The sequence below is a fragment of the Geotrypetes seraphini genome, chromosome 3 (assembly GCF_902459505.1).
Source record: "Geotrypetes seraphini chromosome 3, aGeoSer1.1, whole genome shotgun sequence".
Taxonomy (NCBI): Eukaryota; Metazoa; Chordata; class Amphibia; order Gymnophiona; family Dermophiidae; genus Geotrypetes; species Geotrypetes seraphini.
This window is the reverse complement of record NC_047086.1, coordinates 198,936,920-198,963,136: the sequence shown is the minus strand read 5'-3', so window position 1 is coordinate 198,963,136 and position 26,217 is coordinate 198,936,920. Positions and strand designations below refer to the sequence as shown.

General features: G+C 41.6%; 1 protein-coding gene across 3 annotated transcripts in view; it reads left to right on the top strand.

Moving 5' to 3' along the window:
* The window catches only part of FAIM2 (Fas apoptotic inhibitory molecule 2), a 145,927-nt gene extending 132,838 nt beyond the window's left edge, over window positions 1–13,089 (top strand). For all 3 annotated transcript variants that reach the window (XM_033937159.1, XM_033937161.1, XM_033937160.1), the window contains exon 12: window positions 7,171–13,089. In XM_033937159.1, coding sequence (XP_033793050.1) covers window positions 7,171–7,320 — 150 coding nt within the window. In that variant the 3' untranslated portion in view covers window positions 7,321–13,089. The remainder of the gene's footprint in view (window positions 1–7,170) is intronic.
* Window positions 13,090–26,217: the final 13,128 nt, after the last annotated feature.

Below are 26,217 nucleotides of genomic sequence, written 5' to 3'. Positions count from 1 at the left end.
TTTGAACATTGACCCCTTCATGCTTTTTCTACTTGTGTTCATTTGTCAATAGCATGAAATGACATAGGGAATCCCTACTCCACACGTAAATAGTGGCATTTGCACATTCAGATGGGCCATTGTCTAGATCAAGGGTGGGCAACTCCGGTCCTCAAGGGCCGGAATCCAGGATTTCCCCAATGAATATGCATTGAAAACAGTGCATGCAAATAGATCTCATGCATATTCATTGGGGAAATCCTGAAAACCCGACTGGATTCCGGCCCTTGAGGACCGGAGTTGCCTACCCCTGGTCTAGATTCTCTATATGGCACCGAAAAATCAGTGCAAATAAAATTTAATGCTAAGCACTATTTATAAACGACGCTCAAATTTGGGCACCATTTAATGCTGGGATCCATGCCCAATTTTAGGCATGAGGATTTAGACCAAGTAAAATGTGGAATAAATTCTTGCAACTAAATTTTGTGTGGATCTTTCTTATTTTATAAAACTGCACATAAATTCCAGGAACATCCCTGATTTGCCCATGTCCCTTCCATGGCCACGCCCCCTTTTTTGACCTAAGCTGAGCCCGGCATCTAAAAATATGTGTATTAATATTAATTGATGCCAATTAGTGCCCGCAATTGATTATTACAGCCAAATTATAGGCACTAACACACAGATTCTCTAACCAGCGCCAAAGTCGGCAGCCGCCTTAAAAGCAGCTACCAATTGCATGTCAACCACGCGATGGTGCCTTTTAGAGAATCATACCTCAAAAATCTAAATAGTCCAGGGTTTGCCATCAGCTTATGGTGGCAGGGGAATCCCTGATAAGCTCAGTCGGCAGGACCCCCCAAAGCTGGCTCAGCTGATTGGGGGATTCCCCTGCTGCTATCAGCTGAACTGGCAGGGAGATCCCCATTTTCTCTCTCTCTCTCATCCACTGATCCCCCCAGCCCCCTCCAAAGAGAACCCCGCCCACTGACCCTGACACCCCATACTCACGGCACCCCTCCATACTCCCTGATATTACCCCAGCCCCCCTCCCAACACCCCATACACCCTACCAACACCCCTCCAGGATCTACACATATCCCTCCACAACCCCCCATACCTTTGAATGAAACATCAGGTGGTAACCCCACTCCCTCCTGCCGATAGGGCGGACTCTTCAAAATGGTGGCCCTTTCCCACTGGGAGGGGACTAAAGCTCTGATTGACTTAGGACCTTAGACTCCTCCCAGTGCTTCCTAAGATACAGGATTTCATCCAAAGGCACAGGTTGTGTGTGGAGAAGTCAAGAGGGGTGTTGGGGGAGTGTTTGGGGTGTCGATGGGGAATGTCAGGCTTAGCGGGAAGGGGCTCTCTTGTGAGGGGATTGGGGGGGATCGGTGGGTGGGAAGGACAGAGAGGAAATGGGGAGCTCCCTGCCAATTCCTTTGCCGTGATCAGCTGATGGAAAGCTGTGCACTGTTTTTGGGGTCCCCTGGCAAAGATAGGCACCAGAAATGTAGGCAAGAGTTTTCCGGGCCTACATTTCTAGCACCTGTCTCTGCCTATGTAGGTGCTTTAGGCCACCAAATGCCACTTCTGACATTAGCCATGCCTACTTTGGTGTTTGGCAGCCTAAAGTGCCTACGAAGGTGAGATTCTGGTGCCTTTTATTTAGGTGCTGATAGACACTTTATTTTTTACCATTTTAAATGCTGCTTCTCAATTAACTTAGGCGCCTAAGTTTTGGTGCCATTTATAGAATATCCCCCTAATTGGCTTGTTATACAATTAAATTGTATACATGTCCAAATTTCTGCTCGTAATTATTAGCCTCATCTATAGAATTAGGCCATACGTGTGCACAGTGATTTTAGATTTCAGGAGACATGCCCAGAAAGTGGAATAGAAACAGGCCCTATGTAGAATTGTCCATCCCCTGTGAAACTCTCTGAGATTCCAGCAACCATTGTGTATGAATGTCCTGAATCTAGAGCGTCATCGCCAACTGCTGTGGTACATTATATTACTTGGCAGTAGTCTAAGTTATCTTAACAATGTAAATAAACCATCCAATCTCATCAAAATATTTTGCTGTTTGCAGTTAGTGACGTATTCTAAGCATGAATGTTTCTGAATTCCTTCTCCAGCTCATTAAAAACCTACTTTTGTATCTTGTTTCTTAAGCAATTCAAAAAACCATTTTCTTAGCTATTATATTTTAGTGGCTCCATATTTCCTCATTAAAGTAAGGCCTGCTTACGTAACTCATGGTTATATAAAAATTGCAAACTCTCTCTTGGTTGATAATTTGTGCAATGGTGCATACCAGGGGTCATAACTGGAACCTGTTTGTCAGCAAGAATTTTCCAGTCACAGACTGGCCGTGGATGCTATATACTAGACTAAACAGAAACATTTTGTACATTTATGGGCTTATTTATTAAACTGCACTAGTTATTTAACATGGTTTTATGTGCATAATGCATGTTTAAACAAGCTAACATGCAGGACAGACTGCAAATGTGTATTAAATACTGCGTTAAACACCTAGGCAATGCTCTTCCAGTCCTTGAGGGCCTCCAGTAGCGTAGCAAGAGTGAGCGGCACCCGGAGCACCCGGAGTTGCTCCTCCCCTGACCCCCCCACACCCCGCTGCATGCAAGCGCCCCTTCCCCATACCTTTTTAACCTTGGTGCGAGCAGCCACCCACTTGCTGCCCACATCCGCTTCAGCACATTCTCTGATGTCACTTTTTAGGCGCAGGTCCCAGAAGTGATGTCAGAGAGAGCGCCGAAGCTGACGCGGCCAAGTTGGTGGCTGCTCGCAGCGAAGTTAAAAAGGTATGGGGGAAGAGAAGAGGTGCCCACACACTGCAGGGGAGGAGTTGGAGAAAGGATGGCAGAGAGGAGAGGGGCTGGTACCCCAAGCAAGAAGGCGCCTAGGGCAGGCCACCCCCCCTTACTATGCCACTGAGGGCCTCCAGCAGTTCATAAGAGCATGAGAACATTAAGAGATAGCCATACTGGGTCAGACCAGTGGTCCATCTAGCATAGTATCCTGTTTTCAAGTGGCCAATCCAGATCACAAGTACCTGGCAGAAATCCAGATAGTAACAACATTCCATGCTACTGATCCCAAAGTAAACAGGGACTTCCCCCATGTCTGTCTCAATAGGGATGGGACTAAAGAATGAGATAAATCATTTTGGAGGCACTATATTTCCATCTGTCAACTTGGATATTTAGTTGATTATTAGAAATAAGCAATGCAAATGTAAAGCTTTATTTCCTTTCTGTATCAATGCTGGTGCTGTGGATTTAATCTTTAAGTATATGACTAATATTTTTAAGTGATTTAAAAGGTGACAATATGATAACTCAGTAGAGTGATTGGTGAAAAAATAACACAGATTGTAAGCATGTGAAAAAAAGACAAAAAAAATCTAATAAGTAATGGTATAGTTTTTATCTTAAGTAGCATAGAGAGGTTTTTGGGACCAATGATTGAAATTTGGAACTAGTAAGTCTCAGAGTAATCTTAGATCAATTCCATTTTACTAGATTCTGAGCAGGTTTCTGAGGTCCTTTTTTCCTCTCTTAGATCAGATGTTTACCGTTGTGTTAGAGTCTGGAGCTAGTTGGGGCTTCTTTTTTCTCCTGTTTATTAGGGTTGTATGGTACTGGATATCCTATTCCCCAGATTGGCCAGTGACTAGCTATGTCATGTGACATAGCTGGTCACCGCCATTGTTCATGGGCTGGCTGGCTAAAGCTAGCAGCTAGATAAACCTATCTAAAAGGCAGATCTTTGGCCACTAGGCCTTAGCAAGTCAGCCACTGAATAATGGCTTGGCTGACTAAGTCCGCAGTGTCAAACCTTGACCCAGGTATTCAATGCCAGAGGCCAGATATTGCTCCAGCAATGAATATCTAGGATCACTGTAGACCATAAGAGGTAGCTGGGCTGCCTCTTGTGATCTCAATATTGAGTGGATTGTATTTTCTACCAGTTGCACTGGTATGCCAACAAGAAAAGTAGGCACCTACTTTTCATTACAAAACAGGCTTGAAATAGGTGCTTATGAGGGTAATTCTATATCAGGGAGCTTACTACAGTCACTGGTTACTGTATTTCAAGCCTATTCTATAGGGAAAAGTAGGTGCCTGCTTTTCTTTATAAACTATTAGAATACACATGCATTAAGAAATGATCACTTACAACAGCCCTTTAGCTGATGTAAATGGCTACACCTTTATTTGAATTAACACTGTCAGCTATATTGACGTGCTGTTTTTCATTATTGTTAGTTTGGAACACGACAAATAGAAGCTTACTATAATTTCTGAGTGATATTTTCTAATGATGGCGTGACTCCTGATGAAGGCATGACCACCGAAACACAGCACTGTTGAGCCTGATCCTTTGTGCCATTGTAACCTGTAGTTGAGTGAGCTTTGAATGGTACTAGTGTACACTTTGGGGATGATACTATAAGTGGTGCCTAGGTTAGGCTTCGCTAGGTACCTAGATTGAGGATGCTTAGCCGAGTTCCATGAAGAACTCAAAACAGATTAATGAGCTTAATTGGCGTTGTAATTGACACCATTAAAAACAAATTAAAACCAAGAGTTCTGAACAAAACTTGGAGCAGTGCCTATCAATGCTTACCTGAAAAATGGGCATAATTATGGGTGAGAATGACTTAGGTATGGTATGACTTAGGCACCAGTAAATTAGACCAGGGTTTATACTGGCACCTAACATTATGGGTGGTGAATGACTTAGGCATGGTATGACTTAGGCACCAGTAAATTAGACCAGGGTTTATATTGGCACCTAACATTATGACGCCTACTGGCACCTAAGTCAAGTTAGGTGCCGGAAGGCACAATTCTGTAAATGGTGCCTAACAATTGATCGACAACCATGCTGCTTGGCGCCACTTATAGAATCAGTCCCTTTCTCACTATTTTATTTCCCAGAAGCCTTTGTGAGGATTCTTTCCTTCTTCTTGTGTGCTCATTTGCACCTAAATGTTAACATATGCACCTATATTAGAATTCTATAATTTGCATGTGTACCAGCGTGTTCTGCTGAAACTCCAAAAGAAAACAGCAGAGGACAGTCCAGCAGTGGCCAAAAATGACAACTGAAGACTTTAATTGAACCAAGCAGAAGCAGATGCGTCCAAAGGCTACTACTTTTGGAAGCTGGTTTTTTTTTTTGTTTTTTTTTAATCTTCTGTGTGCTTAATCTGAAAACTGTGGAATTTGAATTGTACTACAGGTATTGTCCCTGATAGTATGAAGGAGGCTATTATTACTCCAATTTGTAAAAAAAAAAAAAAGGGCCAACAAAATCAAGTTGATTATCAAAATTTTAGGCCTAGTTCAAATTTTTTATTTAAATTTGAAAAGACACAGAAAAAAGCCATTTTGGTTCAGTTAAATTATTTTATTGAGGAAAATAGTGTTTTTCATCCATGTCAAAATCACAATACTGAATAATTACTGTTGGATATTGTTGATGATATCTTGGTAAAGATGGAAAAAGGGATGGATGTCTTGTGGATCCAACATAATTTAACAGCCGCTTTTGACACAGTCTCTCATTCTAAGTTATTGGCTAGACTCAGTGAAATTGGTGTAGGATCCACGGTACTAAAATAATTCATGGCCTAATTTTCTAATCATTCCTATTCTGTGTACTGGCAAATTGAATTATCTTCAAAGGGTAAATTGAAATCTGGAGTCCCTCAGGGATACTCATTATTCCCAATTCTTTTTAACCTGTACCTTGTGCCTCTGGCTAAGTTTCTCAACACTTGGGGAATCAATTTCCATTTTTTCGCTGATGATATCCAATTAGTTTTCTTAGATGATAATCAAGAATCAGCCATAGAAGATCTTAATAGTAAATAAAGTCAACTAGGTAGCTGACTGTCTGACCATAATTTGGTACTTAATATTAAAAAAACATCAGCAATATCAGATTTCCCATGAGCAAAAAAAAATGTTGAGAGTTTTTCCAGAAATTCAGAGCACCAGGGTTAAGCTCTCTTCTAATGTAACTGCCTTGGGTGTTCACTGTGATTCCAGCTTATGCTTCAGTTCTCAAATTAATCATATTGTGAAGTCACGCTTTTACCAATTACATATGTTGCACCATTTAAAACAGATTACACAAATTACACTGGATGCATGTAGACCAGTGCATTAAGTTTAATCTGTTGTGCATAGTATTTAAAGTGAATATATAAATTAATAGAGAGATTAAAAGTTTTTTTTTGAGCCGGTGATGATAGTACCACGTAAAGCTCACTGCAATGAAAATATATTGAGGCGGTGGAGTGGTGGGGCTGAGGCTCAAAAATCAAGAAAAGTTCAATAGAAGGAATTTTTTTGGAGGTAGTTTGGAGAAAGTTAGTATTTAAAGCTTGGCATATAAAATCTCCAATGTATCTGGCAAATAAGTTAACTAATAAGTTAACTACCCACAGAGATCCTTGCACTCCTCTTAAAAGGAGCTATTTTAGTTTCCTTGTCTCAGTCAAGTTTAATTATTCTCAATAAAAAGTCAAACTTTTTCATATGTGAGCCTTGCTTTGTGGAACTCCTTGTTTGACAAGAATTTTAATGACTTTGTCATGTCCCCCCCCCTTTTATGCTTCCATAAATAACTATAGCCCTGGCTTCCAGTCTCAGCCTTCTCATGCGTCCCCTCTGCAGATCAGAATTAATATGCATTGACAAAGCAGTGCATTGGAGGGGTGGGGTCTTTGCACTTGAAGCAAAGCTGAAGTCAAGGTTGATCATGTACACTGATAGAGTTGAATGTAGGAGTCTCATTACTGTAATAACGAGATATTGCAAGGTAGGGTTGAGATGCACTGGCAAACCCATGTCTGTGTGCCACAAGGTAGAGATGAGGTCATGGTCAAGCCTGTGTGAGACACTACTGAACAAATAGAAAATGGAAACATTTTCTTCAATATTAGAGCTTTTTTGTCAATTTTATATTTCACTTTGAAACAGGAACCTCAGGATGCATTTGTAACTGAGCATAAAGCTAAGACTAGATCTCCCCCACCCCAAAGCACCTCATCAAAACCTAGTGTGCCATGTACTTTTTTAAAGCTATCTTGAATAGTTTTACTTAACCTCTTTTTTTGTTTCTTTCTATCTCCAGTTCCTGGCATTAGACACTCAGTTGCTCATAGGGAATCGACACTACTCTCTGAGTCCAGAAGAATATATTTTTGGAGCGCTCAACATCTACCTGGACGTTGTCTACATTTTTTCCTTTTTCCTGCAAATATTTGGCTCTAGGAATGACTAAGTGCAGCATCATCCTAGCCTGAAGGAAACCACAAGAACTGAAAAGAAATTATACCTTTTAAAACTAATCAGGCCCCATTCAATTCCTCACCGATTTTCTCAGCATGGATTTTGTAGCTTGTGTATATACATACATATATTTATGCTATGAAGCATCTGGCTTTTATAAATGCAGAGAGTAAACTGGGCAGTAGCTGTTAGGCTTCTTCTAAATTTGGAACAGTGTTTTTTTCTGAACCATGTTGGACACCGTATCAGGTTCTCTTCAGTTGAGCTGGCACAAGAACAGTTGTGCAGGCTCCAGATCTGCCCTCCTACCAATTGAAAGTAGAACTTCAAGGGGGTTTGGTAAGTGAAAGGGGCAATGAATACAGAGAGAGAACTTTAGACACTTTACACAAAGACAATGGACTTGAATGAACAAAACTATGCACTCGCCGAACACACTACTAGTCACTGCATGCAAAAATACAAGTGCAAACCCAAACCTAAACACAGCTGCAAACCCAAACCTAAACACAGAAAACTCAAACTATCAGTGCAGGATACAAATCACTTCCATGATATTAACCAACAGCAGTAATCCCAGCCTCAAGACACAACTACAACCCCAATCCATTTCCTTCCAAAATAGTCACCAATTGTAACCCCAGCCTCAAGCTACTAATCACTAGCTGAAATTCCAACTTATCAATATGGGCCCAAATTTAATCCCAGATGAAAAATACCAACTATTAGCTACACTCCCTACATTTACCAACTCTAAAATACCATCCCCAGTTGCAACTCTAATCCCAGTCCCTACCTGGAGCACTGTGTTCCGTTTTGGAGGCCATATCTGACTAAGGATGTAAAAAGAATTGAAGCAGTCCAGAGAAAAGCGTCGAAAATAGTATGGGGTTTGCGCCAAAAGAAATACAAGAAGAGACTGGAAGACCTGAATATGTATACTCTAGAGGAGAGGAGGGACAGGGGAGATACGATACAGACATTTAAATACTTGAAAGGTATTACTATAGAAAATATTTTCAAGAGAAAGGAAAATGGTAAAACTAGATAGCATAAATTAAGGTTGCAGGGTGGCAAACTTAGGAGAAATGTTAGGAAATTATTTTTCACAGAGAGGGCGGTGATAGAATTCAAAAACATGGGATGAACACAAAGGGACCTCTAATTAGACAATGAATGATATAAAACAATCTAAGGCCAGTACTGGGCAATCCCCCATGCTCTGTGCCCCATATATGGTGATTTGGTTTAGGATGAGTTGGGGAGGGCTTTGATAGAAGCTCCAGTGACAGGATGGTTAGGATAGGCTGGAGTGAGCTTTGATGACAACTCCAACAGTGGGAGCATAAAGATAGTATTGGGCAGACTTCTATGGTCTATTGCCCAGAAATATTAAAGAAAAAAGACAATTTAACCAGGAATGTATAATGAGTGTGACCATTGGGCAGAGTGGATGGACAGTTCAAGTCTTTATCTGCTGTCATTTACTATGTTATCATCCATATTTGTATCTTTAAATGAATCACAATAGGCCCAGGTTTGGATGGTAGACTGGAGCTCAAATCTATTTCATCATGATGGTACGTGCATGTTATCTTTGCATCTCAGAATCCTCCATTATATCTATAGTGTTATTGTTTATTCAGTTAATTCTGCCTATAGAACATGTATATAAATCTGGGGCTTGCATTTTGCTCTGAGAAACAACCTATAGTTATTTCCTGCTCATCATTTCAAGAGCAATCTACACTTGGTCCGTCTGTGACAGATTTTCTAGAGTTACATTTATAGTTTTAAAACAGGGTGATAAGTTGGCCTCAGTAAGTCTACATATTCAAAGTAGTCAGCTGTTAGCACTTGGATTTCGGTTTTGTTGTTTTGTATTTGGCTTGATACTCTGAACTGGATTCTCTTTCTTACTGTTGAAAATTTGGCAGCTGCTTGTGAAATGCAGATCCTGAGCTGTTGAAAATGAGCCTTTCAAGGTCAAAGTTTTAAAGGCTATCTTGGAAGTAAAGATGCAAGAAACAAACCATCAAAAGATCAACATAACCCACAGAGTGATATGGTAGCCATCATGGATCAACCTCAACATCACAGCTGCAGTTCTGATACGAGCATGTTGGAAACATGGGGGCAAAATAGAAATTCTTCTTACATTAACCTGTCCTAGGAGCTTTGGAATTTGTAATCTGCGTAACCCTCATAGTCTGTGCACTAGAGAAGGGTTAATGTTCTGGATCACTCAGTTCTGGATTTGCACTTCAAATCCCCCTCTAGAAATAGAGGATTGGAATTGTTTTAGGGTCTTTTTTTTTCCATCATGAATCCAAAATTGAATAAGCTCATAATTGGGGGAAAAATAAATTGGGCGAGAGGCACCTATCTTCTTAGGCACGATTCTACAAGATAGGTGCTTATCGCATGATGCCTAACACTAAAGTAGGTATGTTTAGCAGTGCAGAGTGACAGACTCCACTAGACACGATTCTCTGAGGGACTTAGCCGCCTATAATGTAGGTCTTTAAAACCCTGGCCTACATTACAGATGCCTAAATTTTAAGTTAGATGCCGCTATGCGTGATTCTGTAATTGGCGCCTAAGAGTGACTGACATTTGATAGGTGCCATATTTATAGGCACCTATCTTTATAGGCACCAATTGCAGAATCCGGCCCTAAATGATTTCTTTATCCCGATTCTCCCGTCGTCTTTGTGTATCTTCCTGTCAAATTTTCCTTTCTCTGCAATATCCTAACCTCATATCCACTGATATCATCAGATCAGGACAGAAGAGGCTTTGTTGTTTCATTCTGTTGGCAGTGCCAGCTTGGACGGTCAGCAGATATATCTGAAACTTGAAGAACCCAATCCACCAGGAAATATGTAAAAAGAAGATGCCTCCTATAGATATGGTTTTATTTGTAATCTCCTGGAGAATGCATTCCATGAAGCGGGGTAGTAGGAGGGTCAGCCAGTGAACCTGCAGAAGTTCAAACCTTCCTCTTCAACTACACATAGAACTAAAACACTGGGTAGACAAGAGATGAAGGTGAAACGTTGGGTTGAGAAATGAGTAACCAGAATACAGCATATGAACATCTTTAGCTCAGCTAAAAATTATATTTAAAATGTATACTGCTCTGGACAAGTTGTCTCGTAGGGAAAATCAACACCAAAAACAGACTGCTCCAAAAACTTTGGGCACTACCTACTGAAAAAAAAACTCAACGCTTAAACACACATTCATACAGATCGTCTTAGAAACGGAAACATGACAGCAGATAAAGGCCAAATGGCCCATCTAGTCTGCCCGTCCACAGTAACCATTATCTCTTTCTCCGAGAGATCCCACGCGCCTATCCTACATGAAGGTACACAGAGCTCACACCTCCCCTCTGGTGCTCAAAAAACTTAACTTTAGAAAAAATATCATTAAATTTTATCCAAACGCTTTAATCTTGCCAATCCACTTTCAGTTCAATGCCAGGAGTGGCTGTCACTCAAAGGTTTGAGTGAGTTTAGTCTGGAAGTGGAGGTTTCCTATATATGAAAGATGCTAAAAGTAAGTAGTAAAAGTTTTATTCAGCTATGGCTGTAGGACATTTTGTGAAGTGATACCATCCTGGAAAGTAACCTGAATGCAGAGAATGTATAATTTCCTTGAATCAGCAGCATTTACAGCCGCGAAACGCTGTCATCGTTGGAGAGGAGAAAGTGTGTGAAGACTTCTTTTGGGCAGTTCTGAGTAATAGTTATCATTATCACAATTACAGCAAGTAGATATCGATTAGCAACATATGATTTAAATGACTGAAAGTTAAACAGCTATAATGGTTTTGAACTAAACTGAAAGTAGATTGCTAAACATGATGGATCCTGGATGCAGGAATTCAAATTGAAATTAAACCAGGAAAAACAAAATTCTTCCTTGTGTCATCACAAAATATCATTTTTGAACCAATAACTAAGATCAATTCAATGTCATACACAATAAGCCCTACAATTAAAATCTTGGAAATTGTTCTTGAGCAGTGCTTGACCATGAAAAATCAGATTGACACAGTGGTTCAAAAGGGATACTATACCTTATGGAAACTACATACCATCAGATCCTACTTCGATGACGCTGCTTTCACAATTCTAGTTCAGACACTACTTCTGAATATACTGGACTATTGTAATATTGTATACTTGACAAGTACTAAGAAAAATTTGGCTACATTGACCCTGGTTCAGCATACAACAGTAAGAATGATTTATGGTCTGAGGAAGTATGACCATGTAACCCTCTATTATTGCGAGCTGCATTGGCTTCCGGTCGAGGCCCGGATGATCTTTAAGTTAGGATGCTTATATTATAAAGTTGCTTTTGGTGTTGCCCCATTATATCTTGTTGACAGATTTGTTATTGATGGCTCAAAAGAATAGTAGAAAATCTCATGCCCTATTTACGTTCCCTTCAGCCATTATTAATTAGATCCACGTCTTATGAACATTTTAGAAAACTCTTGAAAACTTTTCTTTTTTCTAAATTTCTGATCAATTAGATTAGATTTCTGTATATTATATCATTCCATAATCTTTTGTTGACCGCATTGAACTCATGGCTATGCGGTCAGTCTATTGAAGAGTTTGGATACAATTTAAAGATTTCAACACGTTAAGTTTTTTGAGCACAGAGGGGAGGTGTTTGTGCCAATGACTGAATTAGGGAACTTGGAACTCTGTCCACATTACTACTGTTGAATCTCTGAGGCTTATCATTCCCTTTTGGTGAGCTCTGTGTATCTTCGTATAGGATAAGAAGACCTGTATGAATGTTTGTTTAAGCGTTAAGTGATTTTTTTCAGTAGGTGGTGCCCAAAGTTTTTGGAGCAGTGTGTTTTTGGTGCCGCTCTGGACAGCCATACTGCGGGCTGAGAGGATTTAATAAATGAATAAAAGAAAAAACTGCTGAATAAACCCAGTGTAAGAATCGGATATGAAGGTGAAGTTTTGAGATCTTTGGCTGGACAATGAGGCTACAGCATCATCGAATGTCATGATTAGAATAGGATTCTCTCACTTTCCTTTCTAAGCCTATTCCACCCCACCACAAGGGATCACTAATGAAAGCTTATGCTCCAGTATAGGCAATTCCACACGCTCATAAATACTGAACGCTGCTCTTTTCCATTATCATGTGTGGTACAAGAAAAGAGAAGATGCAGCCCCCTCTCCACTCCTTCCATTTACCCACTGGGAAAATTTCTGTATATAGATTGAATTTATTGATTCTTCTGAGAGTGTGTCAGTATTCTGTAGATAACGTGATTAGTCCAAAGATGTGTAACATTAAACAGTTTAACATTTTGTAGCATTGACTCATTTACTACCATCTTTTATAATCTTGTTAATCTTGTTTATTATATTAAATTATGCAGATTGGTTCCAACAAAGCTTGTGCCTCGATTTCTGAAAATTTATTTCCCAAAAGTACAGCACTGAAAGAAAAACCTTGAGGAAAGTCCAAAACTCTGTTCTTTCTACCAGCTTTTTTTCTAGCTCTACAAACTTCAGCATTCTGTGTGGGGTCAGCATCTGCTTGTGCATTGCAGAGTAGACTAGATTTAAAGGCTTTCTTCTCCTGTGCCAGCTTTTCAGATTCTGGTATCTTAGAATGTGATTCAATCAGCATTGGCTCGTCATGCTCATCCAACTTTGTAACAATTTTGTATTTTCTCTACAATGTTAATAAATGGTGGCACAGTTAAAAGGCCTAAAATGTTGAACTTCAGTCTTTGTGTTGTTTTAAAAAGAGCATGATACAAAGTAAAGGAATTTATAAAATAGCTCTCCATAGGTATTGTTTCCGGTGATAAAATAAAGCAATGTACATCAGACAATTATGTTCATTTATTTGAACAGCTTCCAAAAGAATGTAATATTAAAAACCAATACTTTTTATGCTAAGAAGTATATCAAATAAGTCAAAAGCAAATTCCAACCAAGATTACCATATATATTTGAATATAAACTGGCCCAAATATAAACTGAGGTAACCTTTTTTCCCCCAAAAAAGGAAGAAAAAAGGTTGACTCGAATATAAACCAGGGGGGAGGGAGGAGGTGTTAATATTCAAGTACAGTGCCTTACCTTTTCAGGTGCCAACCAGACAAATCTGAATTTAGGATGGGAAAACTCAGAAGGGTTTTGGGATTTACAAAACCTCTAGAACACTGATTTCTAAATCTATCCTGTGCAGCCTCTAACAAGTCAGCTTTTCAGGATATTCACACTAAATACAAATAAGTTTGTATACTTACCTCAATTGCATGCAACTTTATCTTATGTGTTCTCATTGTGGATACCCTGAAAACACAACTGGAGGGGGATTCCCCAGGACAGGTTTGGGAAGCACTGCTCTACAGCGTATTTAAAAAAAATCTAGGTATGAATACTGCTTTTTCCAAGAGATTGTTTGATTTTAAAGTTCAAGAACAGCAGCATCTTTTGGATAATTCAAAATTGCAGTGTGTTTTGGAGCATTGGTGTACCAAGGGGGAGGCGGTAAGGGCGGTCCACCCCAAGTGCAGACTATAAAGGGGTGCTCCCAGGGCCAACATTAGGCGAGGCAAACAGGGCAGCTACCCTGGACCCCCCCAGCTCCAGGGGCCCCCATGGTCTAGGAACCTCTTCCCATTTGCGGCTGCAACAGCAGCAGCCTTCACAACTCACCGCTCTAGCCAGCATCAGGCCTTTCCCTCTATTGCAGTGGTCTCAAACTCAAACCCTTTGCAGGGCCACATTTTGGATTTGTAGGTATTTGGAGGGCCGCAGAAAAAATAGTTAATGACTTATTAAAGAAATGACAATTTTGCATGAGGTAAAACTCTTCATAGTTTATAAATCTTTCCTTTTGGCCAAGTCTCCAATAATAATATTGTCATTTATAGCTAAAGAGACATATGATCAAGAAACTGTTTTATTTTACTTTTGTGATTATGATAAACATACCGAGGGCCTCAAAATAGTACCTGGCGGGCCGCATGTGGCCCCCGGGCCGCGAGTTTGAGACCACTGCTCTATTGGGTCCTGCCTTTGCAGGAAGCAAGAAGTAGGCGGGACCAGCAGTGAAGGCCTAACACTGACCAGAGCAGCAAGTTGTGCCGCTGCCAACAGTGAAAGGCAAGTTTTCGGGGGGTGGGGGGTTAACAAATGTAAAAATCCCTAGAGGGGATGTGATGCAATTACATTACAATTTATTACAATTAAATGTATGAAATGTTATAATCACGGTCAGATGATTCAATAGGTTTCCTCTTCAATTCACACCAACACAGAGATTAAACATTTAAATAATTGTATTTATCTGTTGCAACTAAAAACAATGACAGTTAAGGGTGAAAAAACTAAATAGGTATGCCCAACAATTATTATCAGATGTTGTTTAAACAAGGCAAATTAAATTTAAAGATAAATGAATAGCAAAGCTAATTTACCATTCATATGTGATCAAATTTACATTAATTATATCAATAGAATTATGATAATATTCAAACTTCAAACAAATATGGCATGCATTTCAGCTTAATACCAACTTTGCTCCAGGTTATCCAGAACCACAGGCAAGTATTTGACTAGGTGATTCTTTTAAAACCAGACAGTGTTTCTCAGTCCTAAAGTTCAATAAAATACAAAAGAAGTGTATTTATGTGTGCACCCAAAAATAAAGTATTAAAAAACCTGTTGTTACTGATATTGCCGCATTCTTGCATTGGGTACTGCTAAGTTGTCCTGTCACCTGTCTGGAATCAGCAGCTCCTCTGAAGATCTGGATGTTCGTTACTATCTGCAACCAAATGAAAGGAAGTAAAAACCCTAACCTCCCTAGATGAATGCAGGCTAAAGTCAGTGTCTTCTTAGGCTAAGGCCACGTATTTCTAACTAAATGTGGAAAAGAACAGATAATACTTTTAGCCCTAAGCTGACCCTTCCAGGAAAACCAAAACAAAATGTTCCTGATAAGACACCAGCTCACAAAGTTTCAACACACAATATCTGAGCAACCTCAATCTGTACATCCAAGTATTTTTGATTCTGAAATAATAAAACTCTTCGGTAATTACCTCGGTCTCACAACTTCCTCACATAGAGCCTATTAGTATAGGAATACTGACTGGACACAGCTCTGAAGCACAGAACTTCTTAGAATTCTAAGGCAAAAGATCATTCTTAAGGTTTAAGACCTTCAGTTCTCAAAAGAACATTTAGTTTTCTTTTTTTTTAAATCTTTATTGATTTTCATATATCAACAGTGCAATACAGAAGTATATAAACATATACAAGAAAAGCACATTCATCTTACAGACATACATGAGCATTTAAACCCACCACCCATCCAATAACTAGTCAACAAAAGCATAAATACATAGATTCTTTCAATAACCTTTCCCTATTTAAAGTAGTAACGTAATCCCGCTTTCCTCCCACCCACCTGGATGTATGTATTCAAAGGGCTAAAATGAAGTTAAAAGTATCCCTCCCCCCACCCTCACCCTTCAGAACATTTAGGCCCTGATTCTGTATAGGACGCCCAGGAGAGGTGTCCTATACAGAATCGGGCCTACACTAACCCCGATTCTGTAACTGGTGTCCATGTTACAGACGCCGGTTAGAGAATCGGGTTAGATTAGACGAGGCCACTACACTTATCGCGGCAAGGGATAAGTATAGCGGCCGCCTGTCCGATTGCCGTCAGGAGGGTGGCGAACCCCTCCTGCCAGAACGCCGCCCCCCCAAACTCCCAATCGCCAGCAGGAGGGTGCCCAACCCCTCCTGACGGAACGCCGTCCCCCCAAACTCCCAATCGCCGGCAGGAGGGGTTGGGCACAGCAGACACAGAGAACACACATAAGCAACAGGCATAGCAGATTTAAAATCAAGAAAAGGACTTCACAGTAACACCGAGGATGCTACACAGATTCCTACACAAGGAGAAGCCACTTCAGACAACAGACCATCAAGTGGAGAGCAATGGATGTAGCAGACAGAAACAGGATGTTGAGCTACCCAGTTTTCTGTACATTTTGCCACCTCTGGGAGGTGGTCTTATGTATGCACTCGATGCAAGGAACTAGAGGGCCAGAAGAAGCAAGTCAGACTCCTGGAAGGCAGAATACTAGAAGTAGAAGCACTTCGAGCAGTGGAAGAGGAGGACAGAGAGCAGAAAACTTCATGACAGAGGAAAACGTTGAGGAAGAAGTCAGGGAGTTAGAGAAGTTCATCGAACAGGCATACAGGGAGGCCATGGAAAAATCACCAACAACAGTGGAGCTGCCAAGATACACCTACAGTGAGTGAGGACCACCTGGAAGACAACCACAAGGAAGATGAGTCCGGTGCAAGCCAACACCAGGATGAGGAAGATGGAAGTGCACAGAGGACACAGGCCTACGGCTGGAGAGATGGACATACACCAGGGACATGGACCTGCGCTAGAGAGGTGAAAGAAGATAGAGAGGACAGCAAACATCATGGGGGACTCCATCATCAGACAAGTCGACAGCCACATAGCGGGAGGAAGACAGGATCAGCAGGTGACCTGCCTATCGGGAACCAAGGTAGAAGATATAGTGAGCCACATCGACAGGATCATCGACAGCATGGAAGAGGAAGATATGGCGGTGGTGATCCACGTGGGGACAAACAAAGTGAGCAGGGAAGGACTGAAGTACCAGTTCTGGATGCTAGGAGGGAAGCTGAAGACCAGAACGCCGAGGGTAGCGTTCTCGGAGATCCTGCCGGTATCCAGGGCCGATGAGAAGAGGCAGACAAAGCTGCAGTCAATGCATGGATGAGGCACTGGTGTGAGGAAGAAGGATTCCACTTCGTGCGCAAGTAGACGACGTTCTGGGGGAAGAGCAAGCTATTCAGGAAGGATGGATTCCACCTCAGCGGAGATGGAACGAGGCTACTTGCAAGCAACATCAAGAGATAAATTGAGAAGTTTTTAAAATAGGAAGAAGAGGAAAGCTGACAGTTGACCAAGAGTTGATAGTTCGGGAACCGGTATACCCAGAGGATACTGTGCAGGAAGATAGCGGGGAAGACTCACCGGATCATAGGCAAGATAGAAATCCTGGCAGATCAAAAGGGACACAAGAGGGAAGGAAATGCAAGAAAGTAACAGGCTGCAAACTCAAGTGTATGTACACGAACACAAGGAGCCTAAGGAATAAGATGGGGGAATTGAAGGCTATGGCACAAAAAGATAACCTTGATATCACTGGCATCACGGAAACATGGTGGATCGAGGAAAACGTCTGGGACACTGTGCTACTGGGATACAAGCTATATCGCAGAGACAGTGGGTCAAAAAGATGGGAGGTATTGCCTTATACTTCAAAGAGGGAACTGAGTCTACCGGAGAGAACATGCCGGAAACGAAAAATAAGGTAGAGTCTCAATGGGTCAAAATTTGGAACGGAAACAAAGATCAGCATCTACTACCGACCCCCAGGGCAGTCCGAAGAAATTGATGGAGAAATGACGGACAAGATTAAACGCAACTGCAAGGGAGGCAACGCAATTATCGTGGGTGACTTCAATTATCTGTGGATAGATTGGAACCTAGGCACTTCTAGCTGCAGTAGGGAGACCAAGCTCCTGGATGCTGTAGGCGACTGCTTTCTGGAACAACTTATCAAGGAAAATACGAGAGGAAATGCAATTCTGGATTTAATTCTAAATGGACTACAAGGACCAGTGCAAGGTGTAGAAGTAGAAGGGATGCTGGGAAGCAGTGATCACAATATGATCCGCTTCAACCTGGACAAAGGGGCAAAACATCGACCCAGAAAGACAGCCACAGCACTGAACTTCGAAAAGGGAATTAAGAAGGCATGAGATTCATGGTGGGGAAGAAAATTAAGAAGAGGATAAGCACTGTAAAAACTCTAGAGCAAGCATGGTCCCTTTTTAAGGACACAGTCACCGAGGCGCAAAATCTATATATACCACATATCAACAAGGGATCCAAGAGGAAAAAGAACAAGGAACTGACGTGGCTCACTGTAATGGTGAAGGAAGCGATCAGAGACAAGAAGACTTCATTTAAGGAATGGAAAAGGTCAAAAATGGATGAAAACTGGAAAAAGGAAATGAAGACGGGAAACTGACAGGGTTGACGGTCAGTCTAGAAGAGGTATGCAGGCAGATTGATAGGCTTAAAAACGATACATCCCTGGGACCTGGGACAAACCCAGGTCTATTTCGGGTCTTACCCACAATAAACCCGGATCCGTTCCTGGTTTTGTCCCAGGGAGCAGGAATGTGCACAAGCCACCTAGGTGCAGGAGAGCGGATCAGGTGACTGACCAATTAATTAATCAAGCTGACTCTAGCTCTGACTGGGAAATGGAAATAACAGCAAAAGGACAGAATAAGTGTGAAAGTTTCACTCTAGGCAAACCTCATCCTGACACTGTTAAATACCTCAGGAAATTTGAACAGCCAGTTAAAACCAGGGCTAGAAAGTATCCCGTTTGTGAAAGCAGGAAGCAAGTCAGTAGGTGGAAAACCCTTCCCCCACAGTCTCAGAAGGGGAGTGGTTTTCCACCAGATATAATGAGCCTGCTGGGAACAGAGAGGGGGAGGCAGCCAAGGGAAGCCAGACTCATGAGGCACCCGGGAGAGGAATACCCAGGAGGGTATGAAGCTGGAGAGAGCCAGACTCTCTCAGACTGGCCCATGCTAGAAGCAGATGATGCAGCTCATATCAGGGAGCCTTGGGAGCAGCCAGAGGAGGAAGCAATGGACACCCAGGCAAGCCAGGCATGCACTGAAACTCAGCCATTGCCTATGGAAATATAGTGAGTTTAAACCTGGATGTTTTCTCATGCTGTTCATTCCTCTGTGCTGCTAGGGAATCTGAAAGTTTAGAAACTTCAGTTTTAAAACTCTCCCTGAAAGCTTAAATGCAGAAGTTTTCTTTAAAGCCCTGAATTATATAACGTGGTATGAGTGTTTGTACTTCCTGGCTGATTGCCAAGCTGAGCCAGCACGTTGTTTTCTCTCAGCTGTGGCTAATCCCAAGTGCACTATTGCAGAGAAGGGAAACGTACATGTGCTATTGAAGATTTGTGATATATCAATGATTTTTGGAACATACAAATGAACTGTTGGGAAAAAAGGATATTGATTTAAAACACTGTTGCTCTGGTGAAGAGAACTGAGACCCATAAGCTTGCGAGCCCAGAAGCAGGGACCGTTTGTAATTGCAGTGTTATTCAAGTTTTGTTTTTGGAACCTTTATGAGTTTGATGTCATGTGCTGTGACTGCATACTGCACTGCAAAGCTGATGTCTGAAAGTTTTTGAATTATGTTACCATTACTGAAATAAAGCTATTTTTGGTTTTTCACATTCTGACTGAAACCTGTATTCCTTGCATGCATGCCTAAAAGTAAGACTTGGAGGATCCCTTAGTAGCAAGGGACACGTGGGACTGGAGTTTTGGTCATTTTCCTGGGGCTTGCAACATCGGCAAGAACCCAGGGTGTGACAGACCGGATGGCATCCATCCAAGGGTAATCAAGGAACTGAAAGGGGCTATAGCTGAACTGCTTCAACTAATAGCCAATCTGTCAATCAAATCAGAAAGGATTCCGGAAAACTGGAAAGTGGTGAATGTTACCCCGATCTTCAAGAAAGGTTCGAGGGGAGATCCGTGAAACTACAGATCGGTGAGTCTGAGCTCGGTACCAGGAAAGATAGTAAAGGCGCTGATAAAGGACCGCATCATTGATCACCTTGACGGACACAATCTGATGAGGACCAGTCAGCAAGGCTTCAGCAAAGAAAGATCTTACTTGACGAACTTGCTGCACTTCTTCGAAGGAGTAAACAGAAAGATAGATAAGGGTAACCTGGTCGACATTGTATATCTGAACTTTCAGAAGGCGTTCGACAAGGTTCTGCATGAACGACTACTTCGAAAAATTGCGAGCCATTGAATCGAGGGCGAAATACATAGATTTAAAACTGGCTTGTGGATAGGAAACAGAGTGGGGGTAAATGGACAATACTTGGACTGAAAAAGCATCATGAATGGAGTGCCGCATGGTTCGGAGCTTGGACCCATGCTCTTCAACATAAGAACTGCCGCTGCTGGGTCAGACCAGTGGTCCATCATGCCCAGCAGTCGGCTCACGTGGCGGCCCTCTGGTCAAAGACCAGCACCCTACCAGCGCCCATTCTTGTTCAGCAGGAACTTGTCTAATTTTGTCTTGAATCCCTATAACAGCCTCCGGAAGAGCATTCCAGCTTTCTACCACGCTCTCCTGCTCGGCCCCGTGCTACTTTCCGAATGGTTGCCGTAAGTTCTCGCGAGTCCTGCGAGAACCTATTGCAGCCATTCGGTGGGGACCAGTCGCTCACGACCTTTCCAGCTCTCTGCCGACTTCTCCTGCATTTCTGTCCCGACTCACCTGTCCTGCTCAGCCGCGACTCTCCTGCCCTGCTCAGCCCCGACTCTCCTTCCTTCATGCCCCCCCTATACTCTCCTGCTCTGCCTCCCTTCCCTGCAGTGCAAGCCAATGGTTTTAACCCGCTTTAAACCCGCGGGTTCGCACTACAGGGAAGGGTGGCAGAGAGCAGGAGTCGGGGCAAATTTAAAAAAGTTAAAAAAAACCAAGACACCAAACACATGCACAGACCATCTACAGCAGGGGTAGGGAACTCCGGTCCTCGAGAGCCGTATTCCAGTTGGGTTTTCAGGATTTCCCCAATGAATATGCATTCAAAGCAGTGCATGCAAATAGATCTCATGCATATTCATTGGGGAAATCCTGAAAACCCGACTAGAATACGGCTCTCGACCGGAGTTCTCTACCCCTGATCTACAGGCAAAGTAGATCTGTGCATGCGTCAGGATCACTACCTAGCGATCCATGTCAGTGGATGGGGGCATGCCTCCGATCACCCCCATTTGCATGAAGATGGTTGGTGAATCAGTCAGCCTACCTCCAATCGCCCACGGATCAGACACAGATATTCAGGTTAGCGAATCTAGGCCTTAGTAGCTTCATTATATGCCCCCTAATACTAGTATTTTTGGAAAGAATAAACAATCTAATCTAATCTGTTATTTGTGTGTCACTCGATATCTAATTAGGCTCAAGGCAATTTACATCAAGAAGGAATTATATTAGAACATGAAAGGAACAAGTAGGACGGGAAGAATTCAGAGGGAATACAGATCTCATCCTTGAATTTGGTGCCTCCAAGTGAGCTCAAATAGGATAGGGGAAAGCGGGGAGCCTGTGAAACTCCACAGAAGGCCTTCCAGCTGTTAAAGAGGATCCCATCCTTTTTGACAACGTATTCTCTGTTCTGAAGAAAATCCATGGTGAGGCCCCATCTGGAATACTGTGTGCAATTCTGGAGGCCACATTATCGCAAAGATGTGCTGAGATTGGAGTTGGTTCAGAGAATGGCCACCCGGATGGTCTCGGGACTTAAAGATCTCCCGTACGAAGAACGGTTAGACAAACTGCAGCTATACTCGCTCGAGGAGCGCAGAGAGAGGGGGGACATGATCGAGACGTTCAAGTATCTCACGGGCCGCATCAAAGCGTAAGAAGATATCTTCTTTTTCAAGGGACCCACGGCAACAAGAGGGCATCCGTGGAAAATCAGAGGCGGGAAACTATGAGGTGACACCAGGAAATTCTTTTTCACTGAAAGGGTGGTTGATCGTTGGAATACTCTTCCACTGCAGGTGATTGAGGCCAGTAGTGTGCCTGATTTTAAGGCCAAATGGGATCGACACGTGGGTTCTATTCACTAGGCAAAGATAGGGGAGGGTCATTAGGGTGGGCAGACTAGATGGGCCGTGGCCCTTATCTGCCGTCTATTTCTATGTTTCACCTTAGAATGGTTTCTCTGTCACTCCTATCTCAGACAGTTTCGTTAGGAGAAGATGGTGGTCAACAGAGTCGAAAGCGGTGGTCAACAGAGTCGAAGACGGCAGAGATGTCGAATTGAAGAAGTATTTTTTGATTTTACTGAGCAGGGTAAGGATGAGGAATTCTTTTATCATGATGACCTTTTTTGTTGTTGTTGTGGTAGGGTACTGTGGAACATTTATTGGCTTTTTCAACATGGTTGAACTCATGTGAGCAGCATTTGCATTTTTCTATGGAGTTTTTCTAAGAAAGTTCATTATTTAGATCTTATTATCAAACAGGATGTGAATAGGTTCATCACTAGTTCATTTGTGAAACCTATATACAGTAATACCTTATTAAATTGTAGTAGTTGTCATCCAAAGAAACTACGGGACAGTTTACTTTTTCACAATTCATTAGGATTCACAGGAATTGCTCCAATTTAAATTATTTTAATCATCATGCTAAGGGATTACAGAGTAAGTTGTTAGTAAGAGATCATTTTCTCTTTTTTCACAGTTTGCTGTGTTCAACAGTGGGGTTTTGTTTAGTTGGCAGACCCAAACACTAGCCCCAGAAATCTTTTCCTCATAGATAATAATGGATTGGACTCACAGAACCGTAGGTGCTGTGCCTGCTTCAACTGAAAACAGCAGCTGGGGAATAGAGACTTCTGCCTCAGACAAGCATGTCAAAGTAATCCAAATGCTTGTTTCTTTGGGCTGACAGTCAGATCCTAAGAGAGCCTGAGATCCTAGACCCCCATAGCTCCTCATGCATCTTTCCAGGGGGCATCTTTCTAGCTAAGGTACTAACAAAAAGCGATGCTACCAGGGGAACAGTCCCTGAGCTACTGAAAGTATTAATGAAGGCTGGCCAGGTAAGTGCCCTTGAGAAAGGATGCCCTCACCACAACAGACTTCTGCCAAGATAGTCTGTGTCTCTTATCAGGCATAGCTGCCCCAGTAACACTGGGGACCTCTAGAATATCGAAATGCCTCTAAATCTAGATTAAAAACCAGAAAATAATACAGCAAGATCAGAGCAGATCAGAAAGACACCTTCCAACTTGTGTGTAGAAGGAAAAACTGAGGAGCTAGAGCACTGCTCAGGGGTGCAGGAGGCGGAGCTGGGAGATAAAGAAATGTAGATGATGCCTTCTACACAACTCGTGACTAGATGAGAATAACCTACTGGTCAAGATTCAAATGCCTTTTATACTAGAACAGTGTTTCTCAACTCGGTCCTGGAGTACCCCCTTGCCAGTCAGGTTTTCAGGATATCCACATTGAATTTGCATAAACTTGATTTGCATACACTGCCTCCATTATATGAAAATGTCTTTCATGCATATTCATTGTGGATATCTTAAAAACCTGACTGGCAAGGGGGTACTCCAGGACTGAGTTGAGAAACACTGTACTAGAACATTCATTCTACCAAAAATACTTTCTATTATGAAACTGATTTAACTGTTCATGAGAATGGATGGTAATGCGCAATACCCAAGTCAATGCTGTGGCATGCTGAACAGCTAATTGGTCTGAATCCCAGGGTGCGTTTCAAACATATGATGGTACTTTATTAACACTGACTTCCTTCAATTAACTGACTGTTACTTGAAATTAAAAGGGATTATGTTCAGATAATAGGTGCACAGCAATCTCTGGATAATCAGTTTACATAATGAAAAAGAATTATGGATATTAATAAAATTATTGGTAACAGGTACTCAAGCCCATAATTTAGCTTGCTGGAGACATACTGGAGATTATATTCGATCATCATTTGAGTTTTAGATCAGATCACATATAGTATTTAATAAAATTTATGTGGGTATGTCAAATAGATCATTTAGAACCAGCATAAATGTAATGTAAAATGTGGTAGAAAATGTGCTAGCATCATCAGAAAATATTGTGATCAAGATAATGCTGGATTTGAATCCCAAAGAAGAATTTAAGTGGATTAGAGAATGATTATTATTTTTTTTATTTTGCTAAATTACAGGATAATCCATGTAAATTAAAGAGATTTTTTATATTTCACTATTGCAATGCCTTCAAGTCTTTCATCTTCCATTTACCTAAACAAGCAGCTTACATAATGAAGGGAAATTATCTTGTTCCTGGCTATAAAAGAGGGTGGTGCACATTAAAAATTGTTCATTCTCAAGAGCTGTAGAAACTGGCTTGGTTCCAGCCCTGATGGCCTCCTACAACTTTTTCAAACCTATGTATTTTCTACTTTATTTTTTAAAGAAAAAAAATCTGTTTTCTATTCTTTGTCTTATTCTTAACTATGAACATTAATAGGAATTTCAACCTTTGGTTCAATCCGTGATACCTTGCATAAAATCATCTGATAACCTTACATATAGGGCTCCTTTAATCAAGGCGCGCTACGGGAGTTAGCGCATCAGACATTTCATCACGCACTAACCCCAGCGGCAGCCTAAAATCCTAAAGCATCGTCAATGGAGGCGTTAGGTACTAGCACGGCAGGCGGTTTAACGCGTGGTATTCCGCGCGTTAAACCGCTATCGCGCCTTTGTAAAAGGACCCCAAATTCTAGTTCTGCTTTCCTTATGAGAAACAGAATTTGAATACCCAACATGCAATGATTCCAAGCCAGGACTGTTGGGCCTCCAGTAATCTCTTGGTGTATCAATGAATGAAAGGTTGATCTCTAGGATCTTACTACTGGTGATGACACTATGCCCAGGGAAAGAGCATGTGAGCTTCCCAGCCAGAGATGCACATTTGGTGCCTCCCTGGCAAATGACATATGTCACCACTGTAGCATTATCAGAGAAGACTCTGACCGCCTTACCTTCTAGATAGTTCTGCAATTTCATCAGAGCCAACCGAATGACATATAGTTCTAGGCTGTTGATCAATCACTTCCTCTGAGAAGGACGTCCATGCCCCCGAATCGGACTATGGTTGCAATGAACTCACCAACCGAGAAGACTGGCATCTGTCAATGCTGCATATGCTTTTCACGTACTTATAAGCAGTATATCAAGCACCAATAAACTTGATGATCACAAATGGCTTTACCCCAAAAATTGTTGGTCACTATTTAATTAATATAAAGAAACACAAAAAAGTATAAAAAGCAAATAAGTAAAATAAGAAAAAACATTATTGTAGGTTTGTGTATGCAATCTAGTTAATTTGAAGGGTTTTTTAAGGATCGATGAACGAAACCCCCCTCCATAAGTTCAATTTATTTGATATTCCACAAATATAAAACCGAGGTTAAAATCTCAGCAGTTTACAATTTAAAAAGGGGGGGGAGGGGAGAAAAACACAAACGAGTAAAGGATATACCAACCGGACAAACAAGTCTTGAAACATTAGGTGAGGTAGGGAGGGTAAGTTACAAATGAGCAGTGGGAAAGGGACAGGATAAGAACATATAAGGAAAGGGTAAAAATATAACCATTTTTGATTGCTGTTAGCCAAGTGAGATTGTAATGATCTTTGGTGTGGATTTCTGAGATCCTTTTTGCCTTGATTTAAGTGCTCCAGCAGTGCTTTAAACCTTTTTGAGTGCCTTGAGCAAGAGCCCACAGACGCGTTTACCCTGGATACTGAAGGCTTGAGCCAGCATGGAGTGGTGGCTCCATCCTCTGTCCCTCTTCAGTACCAAACCTCTTCGGATTGTTTCCTGAGTGGTCATAATGTACATTTAATAGACAACCCCTGCTTAGAAGAACTTACAATAAGGACATATCAGGGTTGGGGAATTTCTGGTAGAAGGAATGACACAATGGGTATAGGTATCTGACCATGAGTAGGAGTTAAGAGTTTAACAAAAAAAAAAGAATAATCTAACAAGTCTGCAGTGAAAAATCAAACAACAAAAACAAGGAAAAAAACTGGAGATATGATGTACAGGGTACAAAATCTTTATTGGAAAAAATGCAATGTAGCAATCAAGAAAAAGGGTG